The sequence below is a fragment of the Delphinus delphis genome, chromosome 9 (assembly GCF_949987515.2).
Source record: "Delphinus delphis chromosome 9, mDelDel1.2, whole genome shotgun sequence".
NCBI classification, from domain to species: domain Eukaryota; kingdom Metazoa; phylum Chordata; class Mammalia; order Artiodactyla; family Delphinidae; genus Delphinus; species Delphinus delphis.
Window position 1 is genome coordinate 74915641 of NC_082691.1, and position 14942 is coordinate 74930582.

At 38.6% G+C, this 14942-nt stretch overlaps 1 protein-coding gene across 4 annotated transcripts in view; it reads left to right on the forward strand.

Annotated features, from left to right (window-relative positions):
• ST7 (suppression of tumorigenicity 7) overlaps positions 1-14942 on the forward strand; it is a 254521-nt gene that overhangs the window by 137665 nt on the left and 101914 nt on the right. For all 4 annotated transcript variants that reach the window (XM_060019955.1, XM_060019957.1, XM_060019954.1 and 1 more), the window contains exon 3: positions 7048-7207. In XM_060019955.1, coding sequence (XP_059875938.1) covers positions 7048-7207 — 160 coding nt within the window. The remainder of the gene's footprint in view (positions 1-7047; positions 7208-14942) is intronic.

The following is a 14942-nucleotide window of genomic DNA, read 5'->3' on the forward strand; positions in this document are numbered from 1 at the left end:
TGTATAGACATGCTCCTACACCTACGTGTTACACATTCATGTTAAATACAGAGATATGGGAAATGGCAGCCAAAGCAATATTTTTAAAAATGAGAATCAAGAATAAAAATAGAATATTAGGGCTTCCCTGGTGGCACAGTGGTTAAGAATCCGCCTGCCGATGCAGGGAACACGGGTTCGAGCCCTGGTCCAGGAAGATCCCACATGCCGCAGAGCAGCTAAGCCCATACACCACAACTACTGAGCCTGCACTCTAGAAGCTGCGAGCTACAACTACTGAAGCCCGCGCGCCTAGAGCCCGTGCTCCACAACAAGAGGAGCCACCACAATGAGAAGCCTGCGCACCACAAGGAAGAGTAGCCCCCGCTCGCCGCAACTAGAGGAAGCCCGAACGCAGCAACAAAGACCCAATGCAGCCAAAAATAAAATAAATTTAAAAAAAAAAAGAAAAAAGAAAATTAAAATAGTAAATAAAAGAATTAATTCAGGGATTAGGCGTAAAACAATTGTTTTCAGAAAAGCAGTAGAAGAGATGACAATTAGATAGGAATCAGTTGTAATGAAAGGTCCTTTTATTGTGTTTCCACTCTATGCCAGGTACTGTTCTGAGCACTTTGAATGTATTATTTCATTTAATTCTAAGTGAATTCTAATTCTGATTTCATTGAAATTCTAAGTGGTTGATATAACCAATGCCTCTATGCTCTGAGTATAAACAGACACAAAATTTAAATAAATTGCCCAAGGATATATAGCAGACAGATGGTGAGATTTGCATTTGGGTCTGTCTGACCATGCCCTCTAGCCCCTCCTGTTCAAAAGTAAGGGAGTGGGACTAGAAGATTGTTGTGGCTCCTTTCAACTCCTTTTCATTCATCTAAAGAACTTGACCTCCACTTGACCCGAAAATCATGCAGTTGCAGGGCTGGAGGAAGGAACCCTCAGAAGCCATCCAGTTTAAGCCAGCAAAGACCTAAGGAACAGGCACCCAGAAAGCTTCTGACTTGCCTAGGTCACCTTGCTAGGCAAGGTATAGGGAAGGCTCGAATTTAAATTTCCACTGCTTTGTCCCAGCATCATTCTGCCTCTCATAAACATGTTGACTAGGAAGATGGGTAGCAGCATTGTCTAGTGGTGGATGTATTCCTTTGAACAGACCCGTAGAAATGGGTCAGGTAGATAAAGAGAGAAGGAAAAGAAAAAGAAAGAAAGAGAAAGGAAAGGGGGAGGGAGGGAGACTACAAATGTCTCTGGAGGGAACATTTTTTCTTTTTCCAATCAGCCATGGATTAGGTCAGATTTGGTCAGTCTAGAACATGGACCATCACTTAACACAATTTATAATTTCATTTGTGACATTTATGGTCTTATCCTCTCTGTGATGGAAGCTTCACAAAGGCTGGGAACATATCTGTGTTTTTGTGTTCAACTGTATAATGTTTGGGTAGACTCTTAAGAAATATTTGTTGAATGCACACAGATCCAGTGAGTGAATGAATTAACTGACTGTATCAGAATTATCTGGGGAGCTTGTTTAAAGTGATGGATTCTGAGTACCACCCCAGACCAACTGAATCAGAATCTCTAGGGCAAGGGCCTAGAGGAAAGCTGCCACCCAGGAGGAGCTGACAGAGCTTGGGGCGCCATGGCACAGGCTGGCATTTCCCACTTGTCAGTGGTCCCCATGACTTCACCCCAGGAGAGTGGCCCTCCCGTCCAGGCCGTAGTCATTGATGCTACAGTGGAAAATCTCATCCTGTGAACACGCAGACACTGAGGTGGGCATGGATCACTGGCTGTTGACCTTGAAGAGAATCTCACTTCTCTGTCTCCTCTCTTTTCTTAAAGCCTTGGCAATAGGTGGCCAGGAAAGGGGGTGGAAGGACATGAAGAGCAGTTCTTTACACAGCCCCCCTGAACTACTTAGGGGAACAGATGACTGAGGGGTGATAGGCTGGGCCCAAGGCGGCAGGAGGCCAAGACCCACTCTATAGCTCTTCGGTATTCCTAAACAAAACAGGCAGGAGCCAGGAGGAAAGAAAGGGGTGGGAGGGGCAGAGAGAGAGGGGTGGGGGAGAGAAAGAAAGAAAGAAAGAAAAGAAAGGAAAGAAGGAAGGAAGGAAAGAAAAAAAGAAAGAAAGAAAGGAAGGAAGGAAGGAAGAAAAGGAAAGAAAGAAAGAGAAAGAAAGGAAAGAAAGAAAGAAAAAAGGAAGAAAGAAGGAGAGAGAAAAAAAGGGAAGGAAGGAAGGGGGAGGGAGGGAGGGAGGAAGTTCTGTCATGCGGAATTGCAAGGGACTTTGAAAGGGTCAGTGGTATGGAGGAAAGGGTATACTTGCAAATTCTAACAGGAAACTAAAAATGTTATGGATATTACTATAACCCATGCCATTTGCCTTGGTTTATCTTCAAGCCTAGAAGATCCCCTCTTGTCAAAAAACTGTTTACCACTAGATAATATTTCAAGACTTAGAGCAGGTGTCAATTTGGCAGTCTATTTGGGAGTAGACTGCCAGAGTTTCGTATTTCCTCTTCAGTCTCCACCATTGCTGTATCTATCCTGTGATATCATCATCTACTTTAATCCTTGGGAAACACATAGCCAGTTTCAGGCTGTGACACCTTTGTGTTTCCCATGGGTTTAATGGAATTACATTGTGGAATTACAATGGTGCTGCTATGTGGAAATCTTGAAGCAGTTTTGAGTATGTTATAGGATACAGGAGAGAGAAGTGTTTTATATATAGAACATGCAATTCAAGAAGGGGAGGTCTTGTTGGATAGGAAGAATCTAGGCATCTTTATGAAAGGTTCAGCTTTTAGGTCTGTTAGACAGATGGAAGCGCCTTGTTTGTTAACCCTTTGCCAGATTTTTGTTCCTTCCCTGCAGGTGAAGATGAGATAAATTTACACCCTTAGGCCAGCTGCAAACCTGGATCTCCACTCCCAGCCCACAGCCCCATTGCTCCTTGATCATCCCCTCTGCTTCTGTCATATAGTAATGGAGAGGGTTACGAGGCTAGGTAACTGCGTTCTTGACAAATGAATCTTTGTTTTAAATATGATCTGGGTCCTGAGTATAGCGTATGGCCCTTCTGTCCTGCAAGGTATAGATCCAAACCATTTCTTTGACCCTCACATTCCCAATTCCATCCCTGCTTCCTTTATTCTCAGATAATAACCCTTACCTGCATCTCCACTGAGATCAGTGTCATCTACATTTTATTCATTTGTTGCCTTCTTACCTGTAAAACAGCTCATCTCACACCCTACTTTCCAAAATAGAATGTATTCTTCTGTTCATTCCTGCTTCCCTTTCGTCTTTAGAGCAAGAAATGGTAAGGTACCTTTTTAAGGCAGGGTAAATGTTCTTCCTGGGCTCCTGGTGTCATGTCTCTTGGTCATTTGTACGCTTTTGCACTTCGGTTTCTCTCTTTCTACTAGATTCTTTCCTCTTCCACAAATAGGTATAGGTCTCTCTTTTTTTTATAACAAACAAAATGTACACAAAACCTGTCATTGGTTTTAAACAATATCCCATTAAATCACCAGGCCAGCCCTTATCATCCATCCGTTCAACCTTTTAGCCATCTATCCATTCAGTCTTTAAACCATCCATCCTTCCATCCATCCATCCATCCATCCATCCACCCATCCAACATTAACTGAGTGACCTTATTTTACACATTATGCAACTGAGCCCCAGAGAATCAAGAGTACCAACCAAGACGTACAACTCAGCTATTATGAAATATTTTAGGGCCTTTACCTTTCAGCTAGATGGTAGGGTCATTGTTGACTTCCTGAATGACAAACCTACTTGATGCTTTTTAGTTCTCATCTTACTTGATCTGTATGATTCTTAGGGTAGAGAGATTACACTTTTAAAAACTGTGAAATGTGTAAATTTATGTTTTAATTTTATGGTTATTTGTCAGATTAAAAACTGTTTTGTTCCACTGTGGCAACTCCATTAAGCTACTAGCATGTCTAAGGGCTAGTTTTAAAATCTAAATTTGTTTATGAGAGCTTTGCTATTTACACTGTAGGTTATGCACCAGGGAGAATAATTCAAAGTGACACCAAATATGTGCGTGTTAAATAACACCATCTGCCCATTTGGATCTGTGCAGCTCTTTAAAAATACTGTGAGGTTCTGGCCCAAATCCTGTCATGTTTCAGGATATGGGACAGATTATTATGCTAAGACCCCAGATTAGAAGATTTGGTTTGAAGTTTAAGAAGGCTTCAAGTCCTTTCCTACTTCGTTTTAGTAGTTGTTCATTTAATTCATATTAGAGTGTCAGCCCCAGGGCATTGTGGACACTAGTATAAAGGACTGTGTTAGGAAAGAAGCCATCTACTGCTCTGATAGGTCAGGCTTGAGAAGACCCTCCTTTGCCTCCCAAGCAGCTGCATGAATAACCCAGTCTTTACTGAGGTCTGTTATTTTTGCATTAGAAATACTGGGTGGAAGGTCTGTCTCCTGTTATAATGCAAATACCCCATTAATATGAATCATTTATACCTTAGGATGTATTATCCAGTCCCATTTGATAGACTACTTCTGGATTAGTTTTGATAGCTAAGAAAGCAAAAAGAGACAGTGGAGTTGGAGGGCATTTGAAAGTGAAGATTTTAAAAGGGAAGCGATAGGCTACATCTGTCTGTTTAAATGAGCAAGAGAGTTATAAAAAGATGTCTTGTTTTAGGGCCCTAGTAAGATTAGTGGCTCAAGAGCTGGGGCTTCAGGCTGAATAGCTACTTCATTAGCTATGTGACTCTGGTCAGGTCACCACACCTTGACATGTAGCCCTCATTCCTCATCTCTAAATGAAACTGTTCAGGGTCCTTTAGGGTCTCTTTTAGTGCTGACGTTCTCCGATTCTGCTGGAGAAACTGAGAAATCTGAGAGTCCCAAAGTGGTTTCTTTTGGGGGGGGGGTGAATGGGAGCAACTTGTGAGAGGCATTGTGGGTCTGTGGCATGCACTGGTAGTAGCAGGGGCTACATCTGTGTTCTGTGGCCCTGGAGCACAGCCCATGCCTGGATTGGAGCATTTAGTGCTGTGTAAATGAATGAATGAAGGACTGGCAGATGCCTTAACAGCATAAAATAGAAAGCAGAGTAAAGACTTGGGGCAAAGAAAACTCTACCCCACAAGTGTTTGAGAGCCATTGCCAGTTCTGTGACCATTGTTCTGGGTCCTTTGGAGCCTTCCATCTCTTCTAATAAAGGCAAAGCCATGAATCTTTTTTGGGTGGTCAGGACCAAATGGTGAGCTGTCTCCTTTTTCACAATGATTACCACGGGTCTCAGCCAACCATTTAGTAGCAAGATGCTGTACTATCCTGAACTGTAGACCAGCAAGAAGAGGGATGCACCACAGCAGTATGTGAGGTGTGCTGACTATGTACAGCATCGATGTAATAAATGATAGCTTTGCTATTGCTTTTGGAAACCAACTATGCAGAAGGCACTGAACTAGGTCTTTTACGTGGGGTTTGAATCTAGATGTTTTACATGAGTGTGAAATTGAGGACCCTCAAGGGTAAATAACAAATATGATTTCCACTTTACAGTTGAAAAAACTGATGTTAAAATAGATTAAATAACTCACTTGAGGTTACAAATTCCCTTCTAGATCCATGGTCAGTAAATTTGCCATTCTTGAACTTTCTGCTTTCTTCAAGCAAGATCTTTTATTCCTAGCATTCCAGATGTTACAGACTGGTCCTATCCGTTCTTAGCTTTCATATTGTATTCTCCCTGTCTTCTCAGTCAAATTACTTAAATGTTTTAACATGTGAAAATTCATATAGTCAAAAGGAATAACCCCTTGGAGTTAAATCGAGTTTTCCTGTTATAGGATTGCAAACATTTGGTTTGATTAACAGTTCCTTCTGGTCATTTGTAGATGTTCTTTCTGTCCTTTTAAAGAAATTTTTGGTAGAGCAAAATATCAATTTTTAAATGATAGCCCGAAGTCCATTCCACAGAAGATAACAAAATCTTGTTTTTATGAAATAAGTAAGGATAAAGGTAATTAAGTCTATGTTATTTCCATATTCTATTACAAAAATATAGTATAGTTATCCTAGGAGACTCTGGGATATAGTTGATTCTTAAATTTCTTCTGTGTAGTGATTTGTGACTGCTTAAGGAACAAATCTCAAATCAGGGAAGCCAAGGAAAGGATGTGGGGAGAGCAGCTTCAAACAGTGGTGGGAAAGTGCTCAGAGGGGCTTTGGGGGTAGGGGCAGGTAAAAAGATTGGGGGAGATGGCTGGCTTTCCCCATGCTCAAGAGCCCTGATTTCAGTCTAGTCATGTGAGCTTCGGTGCTTCTTTCCTTCTATTAATGAAAGTTATTTCTTTTCTTCCTTGCAAACAGCACATAACAACTGGTAAGCTTGTGAGCTAGGAAACATTAATGGTGTACAACAGATGCTAGCATTTACAAAGCACACTCAGCAGGTGGGATGCTACTGAATCTCTCAGCAGTTGGGTGCCCTCGATACATGAAATAGGATGGCTTTTATTCTTTCTGTAAAGCCGGATTTCTCTAGGGAGATGCTTTTTTTAAAACAGAATTTTACTATCTTAAAAATGTATACGGTTATGACTTTATCAGAATATAAGATGCCAAGAATTGGAATATTTCATAAGCCATACTTCTAAAACTGGCTTGTTGGTATTCATTTCTGGAATTGTTTTTTAGCTATGGTGATTTTATTATCAGAATATTATGTAAATTTGGAGGAAAATAATGAGCAGCTCTTAACAATGTTCTTTCACCAGGATTGTAGCTATAAATTTTCCTTAAAAACCAGTATTAAGTGGAAAAAACATCATTGAGAAGTTAAAATGTAATTGGTATTTACTTTTATCAAACTTCTTAATTTTTAGAAATAAACCATTTTTTTGGAATAAAAATGTTTAAACCAGTGTTTAAGGTGGGTATAATTAGTAAGTGCAACACAGTTATGGGCATGTACAAAATCATAGCTGGTAACAAGGACCCTAATCACGCTTATTATCTTTCTGTTCTAGATATTTGAATGGTGGTATTTTCGCAAATATGGAACATCATTCATTGAACAAGTCTCAGTAAGCCACTTGCGCCCCCTTCTGGGAGGGGTTGACAACAACTCCTCCAACAATTCTAACTCCAGTAATGGGGACTCAGATTCCAACAGGCAAAGCGTCTCAGGTATGGAAAGTCCTTCAGTCTGCAACATTATTTACTTACTCTTACTAAATTATTATGACTATAAGACAATAAGAATGTTGTTATTTAAAGATTAGACTTCAAAGAAAAGTACGATTTATTTTCCCAAGAATTTGACAACTTCTACAAGAGAAGTAGAGTATAAGCATCCCAGGGAAAGGAAATGTTCATCTTGTTTAATTTTACTTTCTCTTCCATTTGATTTAGCTAATGATCATTTAGGTCAGTGGTTCCCACCTGAGTCTCCACCTCCTTGTCCTTAGTCCCTCAAACTTCATTAAATGTATCCATTCTCTTCCATGCTAATTGTAGAACCTTATGTCTAACTAGATCTGATAACATCACTCCTCTGCTTAAAAGTCTTGGTTGGTTCCCATTCCACTAAAGATAAAGCCCAGATTCCAGATTACTTAGCACAGCATAAGCTGCTTCTATCTTGCCAACCTTGGTTTCTGTCATTTCTTGAACGGTCCATGTTTTCTCATGACCCTCTGCCCAGAAGTCTGTCTTCCCTCCTCCGTGCTTGCTCATCTTTCACAACCCAACTCAAATGTGACCTCCTGGGAAGCCCTCTCTGATAAGCTGTACAATATTTCTCCACCTTTGTTGACTCATATATTTTTACCTTTAGCAACATTTATTAAATTGTACTGAAATTTTTAAGCTTACTGCTTTACTGTAATATCTCTAGCATTTTGCATAGTGTCTACTATATCACTGAAACTCAGTGAATGAATGAATGAGGGCATACATGGCCTGTAATTTCTCTACTCATGAAAGAAGAGGGACGAATATAATTTCCTAGCTTGGTCTCTTCATCACCTCAGTAAACATTTCCTAACTCTCTAACATGGACTTGGCCTTATACAGGTTCTTATGAATATTATGATTTTAAAAAATGTCGAAGTCCTTGTCCCCATTGAACTCTTGTGTCTACTGAAGGGAGACAGAGTGTTAAGTGCTCTGATTATATGAGGGAAACATGCAATACTTTGGAGTACAAGGGAGGGCTTCCCGATCCAAACTGGGGGAAGAAGTTTGCTTCTTGAAGGAGAGAGTACCACTTCTGAGACTTGAAGGATGAAGAGGGAGAGATTAAAGAACTAAGTTAGATCTTTTTTCTTTCCTCCCTAGAATAACTCAGTTCAGATTTCGTAACTGTCTAGCCAGGTGATAGGCATCAAGGAGCATTGTATATATATTTTATTCCTGATGTTGATTCAATGCTCTTTTAATATAATAGAACCTTTGCCAGCCGGCCATGAGTGGTAGTGGGTACCTCTGAGTACACATTTATTTCATTCTAAAGGGTACACATGTGAGAGATGGTGCCACTCAGGTGACAAAATTGTCTGGGACTTTATAAACTCATCTGCTTTGTGGAAGAAACAGAGATCTGAGCAAAGTGAAATATTACTTCAACCAGGTACTCTAACACACGTGGCATATTATTCTAATGAGGAGTCTTGATCATTCAGTCATTGTCACTATGGATAATTGCCTCACTTTGCATATGTTGGAAGACCCTACAGATTAAATGTGCTCTTGTCTGATCTGATTTACTACAGTCTTTGTATGTCACAGAACATTGTAGAAAATTAACAGATTGAAAACAGAAAGCAACCTCATTTAAGGACATTTTTTATTGTGAGTACATTTTTATTTTCATTAAAATTCTCGCTCTGCCCAATTTAACATCATTCCTTAATGCGACGAAGAGTTCATACTCTCCTTATTGTTGCTGTTACTTTGCTGACTCTCTGTGGATGCCTTGAATAAGCCTTATGCATTATATAAATCTTGATGCTATTCTTAGTGCCGGTACAGCAGTTTTTAAAGGGAGAATCTCAGTCCTTTATAAAAATACATTCGACAATGATGATCATGGAACTTCCCAATTTTATTTGTACTGAGTTTTTACCCTGCTAAGACTAAGCTTTTGAATATTATTATTAATTCAATTTCACTAGTATTTGCTGACTGTCTACTACTATGCATGCAGTATTTCCATTCATTTCCTGTAACAGATACAGCGTTTATGATCTGATCTCATAACAGTGTTCAAGTAATTAGATTTAGGAAAATGGAAATTATCTTGTCCAAGTATATTTAGGGCTCAATCTGCCTACTTCTCCTTGACATCTGGGTTTCTAATATTTGGCTAACTCAGCTCAACAAACATGTGTGTTGGTATGGAAGTGCCAGGTACCATGGGATTAATACCATTTCCCACTTCTCTTTTCTTGTGGTGATTTTTATTTTTGAATAAGAAAAATGCTATAAAAGTACACTGTCTCTGTTTATCTCTACCCTTAATCACTTTCTATTTCATAGTCTAGTTTCAGCTAAGTATAAAGGAAAAAGAAGGTCCAAAGCTGAGGGTAATCAATACATTTTCTTAAAATAGAGGAATTTGTTTTAAAATTTATATTGCCTTAATAATGATAAAATGACTATTGCCTTAATAAAAGAAGCATCATAAGACAGCTCTTTGCTGAATCTTACGTGAAATAAAACGTGGCTAACCAAGTCCCATGGACATTTGCAAAGGCAGTTAAATGGCATTTCTTATTTGAAAAAAATCATTGAAAAATTTAAAAACAGACAGAAAGTACTAGTTATAAACATTGGACTATATGAAAACTCATAGTGTAGCTCTTTCTTTAAAGAATCATTTGTTTTGATTAAAAGCGGAAAGACCTGGCCTACCTAAGAATAATTTGGGGTGGAGAAATGGGAAGGGAGAAGTTGTAATTGTTACAGGAGACTATTCATATATTGTTTAACATTTGGATTTGTGCAAATTGGCCTGAGTGCAGACCCTCTCAAAACTTGCATTGATCTTTATCTGTGGGCCAGAAGAGAAATGTAGTTAATTATACAGCTTCTTTTTAAAAAAAATATTTATTTATTTACTTGCTGTGTCAGGTCTTATTTGCGGCATGTGGGATTTTTTGTTGCGGTGCACGGGCTCCTCTCTAGTTGTGTCGCGCGGGCTCCAGAGCTCTTGGCCTCTGTAGCTGTGGCACGCGGGCTCTGTAGTTGTGGTTCACGGGCTCTCTAGTTGTGGTGCGCAGGCTTAGTTGTCCCGCAGCATGTGGGAATCTTAGTTCCCCGACCAGGGATGGAACCAGCATCCCCTGCATTGCAAGACGGATTCTCAGCCACTGGAACACCAGGGAAGTCCCACAGCTTCTTAATCTAGCCAAATTTCAGATTGTCTGATTTAGGTTAACATTTATGAACATTTCACTTATCTCGATTTATTTGGGAGCTAAACTGCTATTTTTCTCACAAATATACAGTTTCTGATAAACGCTGCTGATATATTTTCCATATCATCATGTTTCCTGCTGCCATTTCTTAATTCAGCTTAACTTATGAACTGATGATGCACAAGGATTTAAAATGTGTCCAACTTCTCCCTGTCTTAAGGGAAGGGATTCTCAGGGTCCAGTAACATTCTGACTTTGGGTTCATGGGAAAATCTGTTTGATAATTTGCCCTGTTCTCAAATAAGATGTCATAAAGACAAAGGTTTGCAGTGTTCACCTTCTTCAAGATATTTACAAAAGTGCAGAGTGTTCCATCACATTAGAAGTATGCTTGTCAAAGTCAAGGTTAAATTCCCTGAGACACTTTAATAGCATCTTGCAGAGAACTGGATCTTTAGACAAACTCTGGTTATAGTCACTTGGTTTCCTGTTGCAAATCATGTCATTTTAATCTCTATATAAGATAAATATATATCATATACATTTTTAACATCTTTATAGGAATATAATTACTTTACAATGTTGTGTTAGTTGCTGCTGTATAACAAAGTGAATCAGCTATATGTATACATATATCCCCATATCTCCTCCGTCTTGCGTCTCCCTCCCACCCTCCCTATCCCACCCCTCTAGGTGGTTACAGAGCACCGAGCTGATATCCCTGTGCTATGTGGCTACTTCCAACTAGCTATCTATTTTACATTTCGTAGTGTATATATGTCCATGCTACTCTCTCACTTTGTCCCAGCTTACCCTTCCCGCTCCCCGTGTCCTCAAGTCCATTCTCTACCTTTGCGTCTTTATTCCTGTCCTGCCACTAGGTTCCTCAGAACCTTTTTTTTTTTTTTTTTAGATTCCATATATATGTGTTAGCATACGGTATTTGTTTTTCTCTTTCTGACTTACTTCACTCTCTATGACAGACTCTACGTCCATCCACCTCACTACAAATAACTCTATTTCGTTTCTCTTTATGGCTGAGTAATATTCCATTGTATATGTGTGCCACATCTTCTTTATCCATTCATCTGCCGATGCACACCTAGGTTGCTCCCATGTCCTGGCTATTGTAAATAGAGCTGCAATGAACATTGTGGTACATGACTCTTTGAATTATGGTTTTTTCAGGGTACATGCCCAGTAGTGGGATTGCTGGGCCATATGGTAGTTCTATTTTTAGTATTTTAAGGAACCTCCATACTGTTCTCCATAGTGACTGTATCAATTTACATTCCCACCAACAGTGCAAGAGGGTTCCCTTTTCTCCACACCCTCTCCAGCATTTATTGTTTGTAGGTTTTTTGATGATGGGCATTCTGAGTGGTGTGAGCTGATACCGCAGTGTAATTTTGATTTGCATTTCTCTAATGATTAGTGATGTTGAGCATCCTTTCATGTGTTTGTTGGCACTTTGTGTATCTTCTTTGGAGAAATGTCTATTTAGGTTTTCTACCCATTGTTGGATTGAGTAGTTTGTTTTTTTGATATTGAGCTGCTTGAGCTGCTTATATATTTTGGAGATTAAACCTTTGTCAGTTGCTTCATTTGCAAATATTTTCTCCCATTATGGGGGTTGTCTTTTTGTCTTATTTATGGCTTCCTTTACTGTGCAAAAGCTTTGAAGTTTCATTAGGTCCCATTTGTTTATTTTTATTTCCATTTCTCTAGGAGGTGGGTCAAAAAGGATCTTGCTATGATTTACATGATAGAATGTTCTGCCTATGTTTTCCTCTAAGAGTTTTATAGTGTCTGGCCTTACATTTAGGTCTTTAATCTATTTTGAGTTTATTTTTGTGTATGGTGTTAGGGAGTGTTCTAATTTCATTCTCTTACATGTAGCTGTCCAGTTTTCCTAGAACCACTTAATTGAAGGGCCATCTTTTCTCCATTGTATATTCTTGCCTCCTTTATCAAAAATAAGGTGACCATATGTGCGTGGGTTTATCTCTGGGCTTTCCATCCTATTCCGTTGATCTATATTTCTGTTTCTGTGGCAGTACCATACTGTCTTGATTAAGGTAGCTTTGTAGTATAGTCTGAAGTCAGAGAGCCTGATTCCTCCAGCTCTGTTTTTCTTTCTCAAGATTGCTTTGGCTTATTCAGGGTCTTTTGTGTTTCCATACAAATTGTGAAATTCTTTGTTCAAATTCTGTGAAAAATGCCATTGGTAGTTTGATAGGGGTTGCGCTGAATCTGTAGATTGCGTTGGGTAGTAGAGTCATATTCACAATGTTGATTCTTCCAATCCAAGAACATGATATATCTCTCCATCTTTTTATATCATCTTTAATTTTTTCCATCAGGGTCTCATAGTTTTCTGCATACAGGTCTTTTGTCTCCTTTAGTAGGTTTATTCCTAGGTATTTTACTCTTTTTGTTGCAATGGTAAATGGGAGTGTTTCCTTAATTTCTCTTTCATATTTTTCATCATTAGTGTATAGGAATGCAAGAGATTTCAGAAGTGCATTAATTTTGTATCCTGCAACCTTACCAGATTTAATGATTAGCTCTAGTAGTTTTCTGGTGGCATCTCTAGGATTCTCTATGTATAGTGTCATGTCATCTGCAAACAGTGACAGTTTTGATTCTTCTTTTCTGAGTTGGATTCCTTTTATTTCTTTTTCTTTTCTGATTACTGTGGCTAAAACTTCCAAAACTATGTTGAATAAGAGTGGTGAGAGTGGGCAACCTTGTCTTATTCCTGATCTTAGTGGAAATCGTTTCAATTTTTCAACATTGAGAACAGTATTGTCTGTGGGTTTGTTATATATGGCCTTTATTGTGTTTAGGTATGTTCCCTCTATGCCCACTTTCTGTAGAGTTTTTATCATAAATGGGTGTTGAGTTTTGTCAAAAACTTTTTCTGCATCTATTGAGACGATCATATGGTTTTTCTCCTTCAATTTGTTAATATGGTGTATTACATTAATTGATTTGCATATATTGAAGAATCCCTGCATTCCTGACATAAATCCCACTTGTTCGTGGTGTGTGATCCTTTTAATGTGCTGTTGGATTCTGTTTCCTAGTATTTTATTGAGGATATTTGCATCTATGTTCATCAGTGATATTGGCCTGTAGTTTTCTTTTTTTGTGATATCTTTGTCTGGTTTTGGTATCGGGGTGATGGTGGCCTCGTAGAATGAGTTTGGGAGTGCTCCTCCCTCTACTGTATTTTGGAAGAGTTTCAGAAGGATAGTTGTTAGCTCTTCTCTAAATGTTTGACAGAATTTCCTGTGAAGCCATCTGGTCCTGGGCTTTTGTTTGTTGGAAGATTTTTAATCACAGTTTCAATATCAGTGCCTGTGATTGGTCTGTTTATATTTTCTATTTCTTCCTGGTTCAGTCTCGGAAGGTTGTGCTTTTCTAAGAATTTGTCCATTTCTTCCAGGTTGTCCATTTTATTGGCATACAGTTACTTGTAGTAATCTCTCGTGATCCTTTGTATTTCTGCAGTGTCAGTTGTTACTTCTCCTTTTTCATTTCTAATTCTATTGATTTGTGTCTTCTCCCTTTTTTTTTTTGATGAGTCTGGCTAATGGTTTATCAGTTTTGCTTATCTTCTCAAAGAACCAGCTTTTAGTTTTATTGATCTTTGGTATTGTTTCCTTCATTTTTTTTTCATTTACTTCTGATCTGATCTTTATGATTTCTCTCCTTCTGCTAACTTTGGGGTTTTTTTGTTCTTCTTTCTCTAATTGCTTTAAGTGTAAGGTTAGGTTGTTTATGTGAGATGTTTCTTGTTTCTTGAGGTAGGATTGTATTGATATAAACTTCCCTCTTAGAACTGCTTTTGCTGTATCCCATAAGTTTTGGGTTGTCTTGTTTTCATTGTCATTTGTCTCTAGGTGTTTTTTGATTCCCTCTTTGATTTCTTCACTGATCTCTTGGTTATTTAGTAGTGTATTGTTTAGCCTCTATGTGTTTGGATTTTTTACAGATTGTTTTCCTTTAATTGATATCTAGTCTCATAGCGTTGTGGTCAGAAAAGATACTTGATACGATTTTAATTTTCTTAAATTTACCAAGGCTTGATTTGTGACCCAAGATATGGTCTATCCTGGAGAATGTTCCATGAGCACTTGAGAAGGAAGTGTATTCTGTTGTTTTTGGATGGAATGTCCTATAAATATCAATTAAGTCTATCTTGTTTAATGTATCATTTAAAGCTTGTGTTTCCTTATTTATTTTCATTTTGGGTGATCTGTTCATTGGTGAAAGTGGGGGGTTAAAGTCTGCTACTATGATTGTGTTACTGTTGATTTCCCCTTTTATGGCTATTAGCATTTGCCTTATGTATTGAGGTGCTTTTATGTTGGCTGCGTAAATATTTACAATTGTTATATCTTCTTCTTGGATTGATCCCTTAATCATCATGTACTGTTCTAATTTTTCCGTTGAATCTGAATGAGATCCTCGCTGGGTAGAGTAATCTTGGTTGT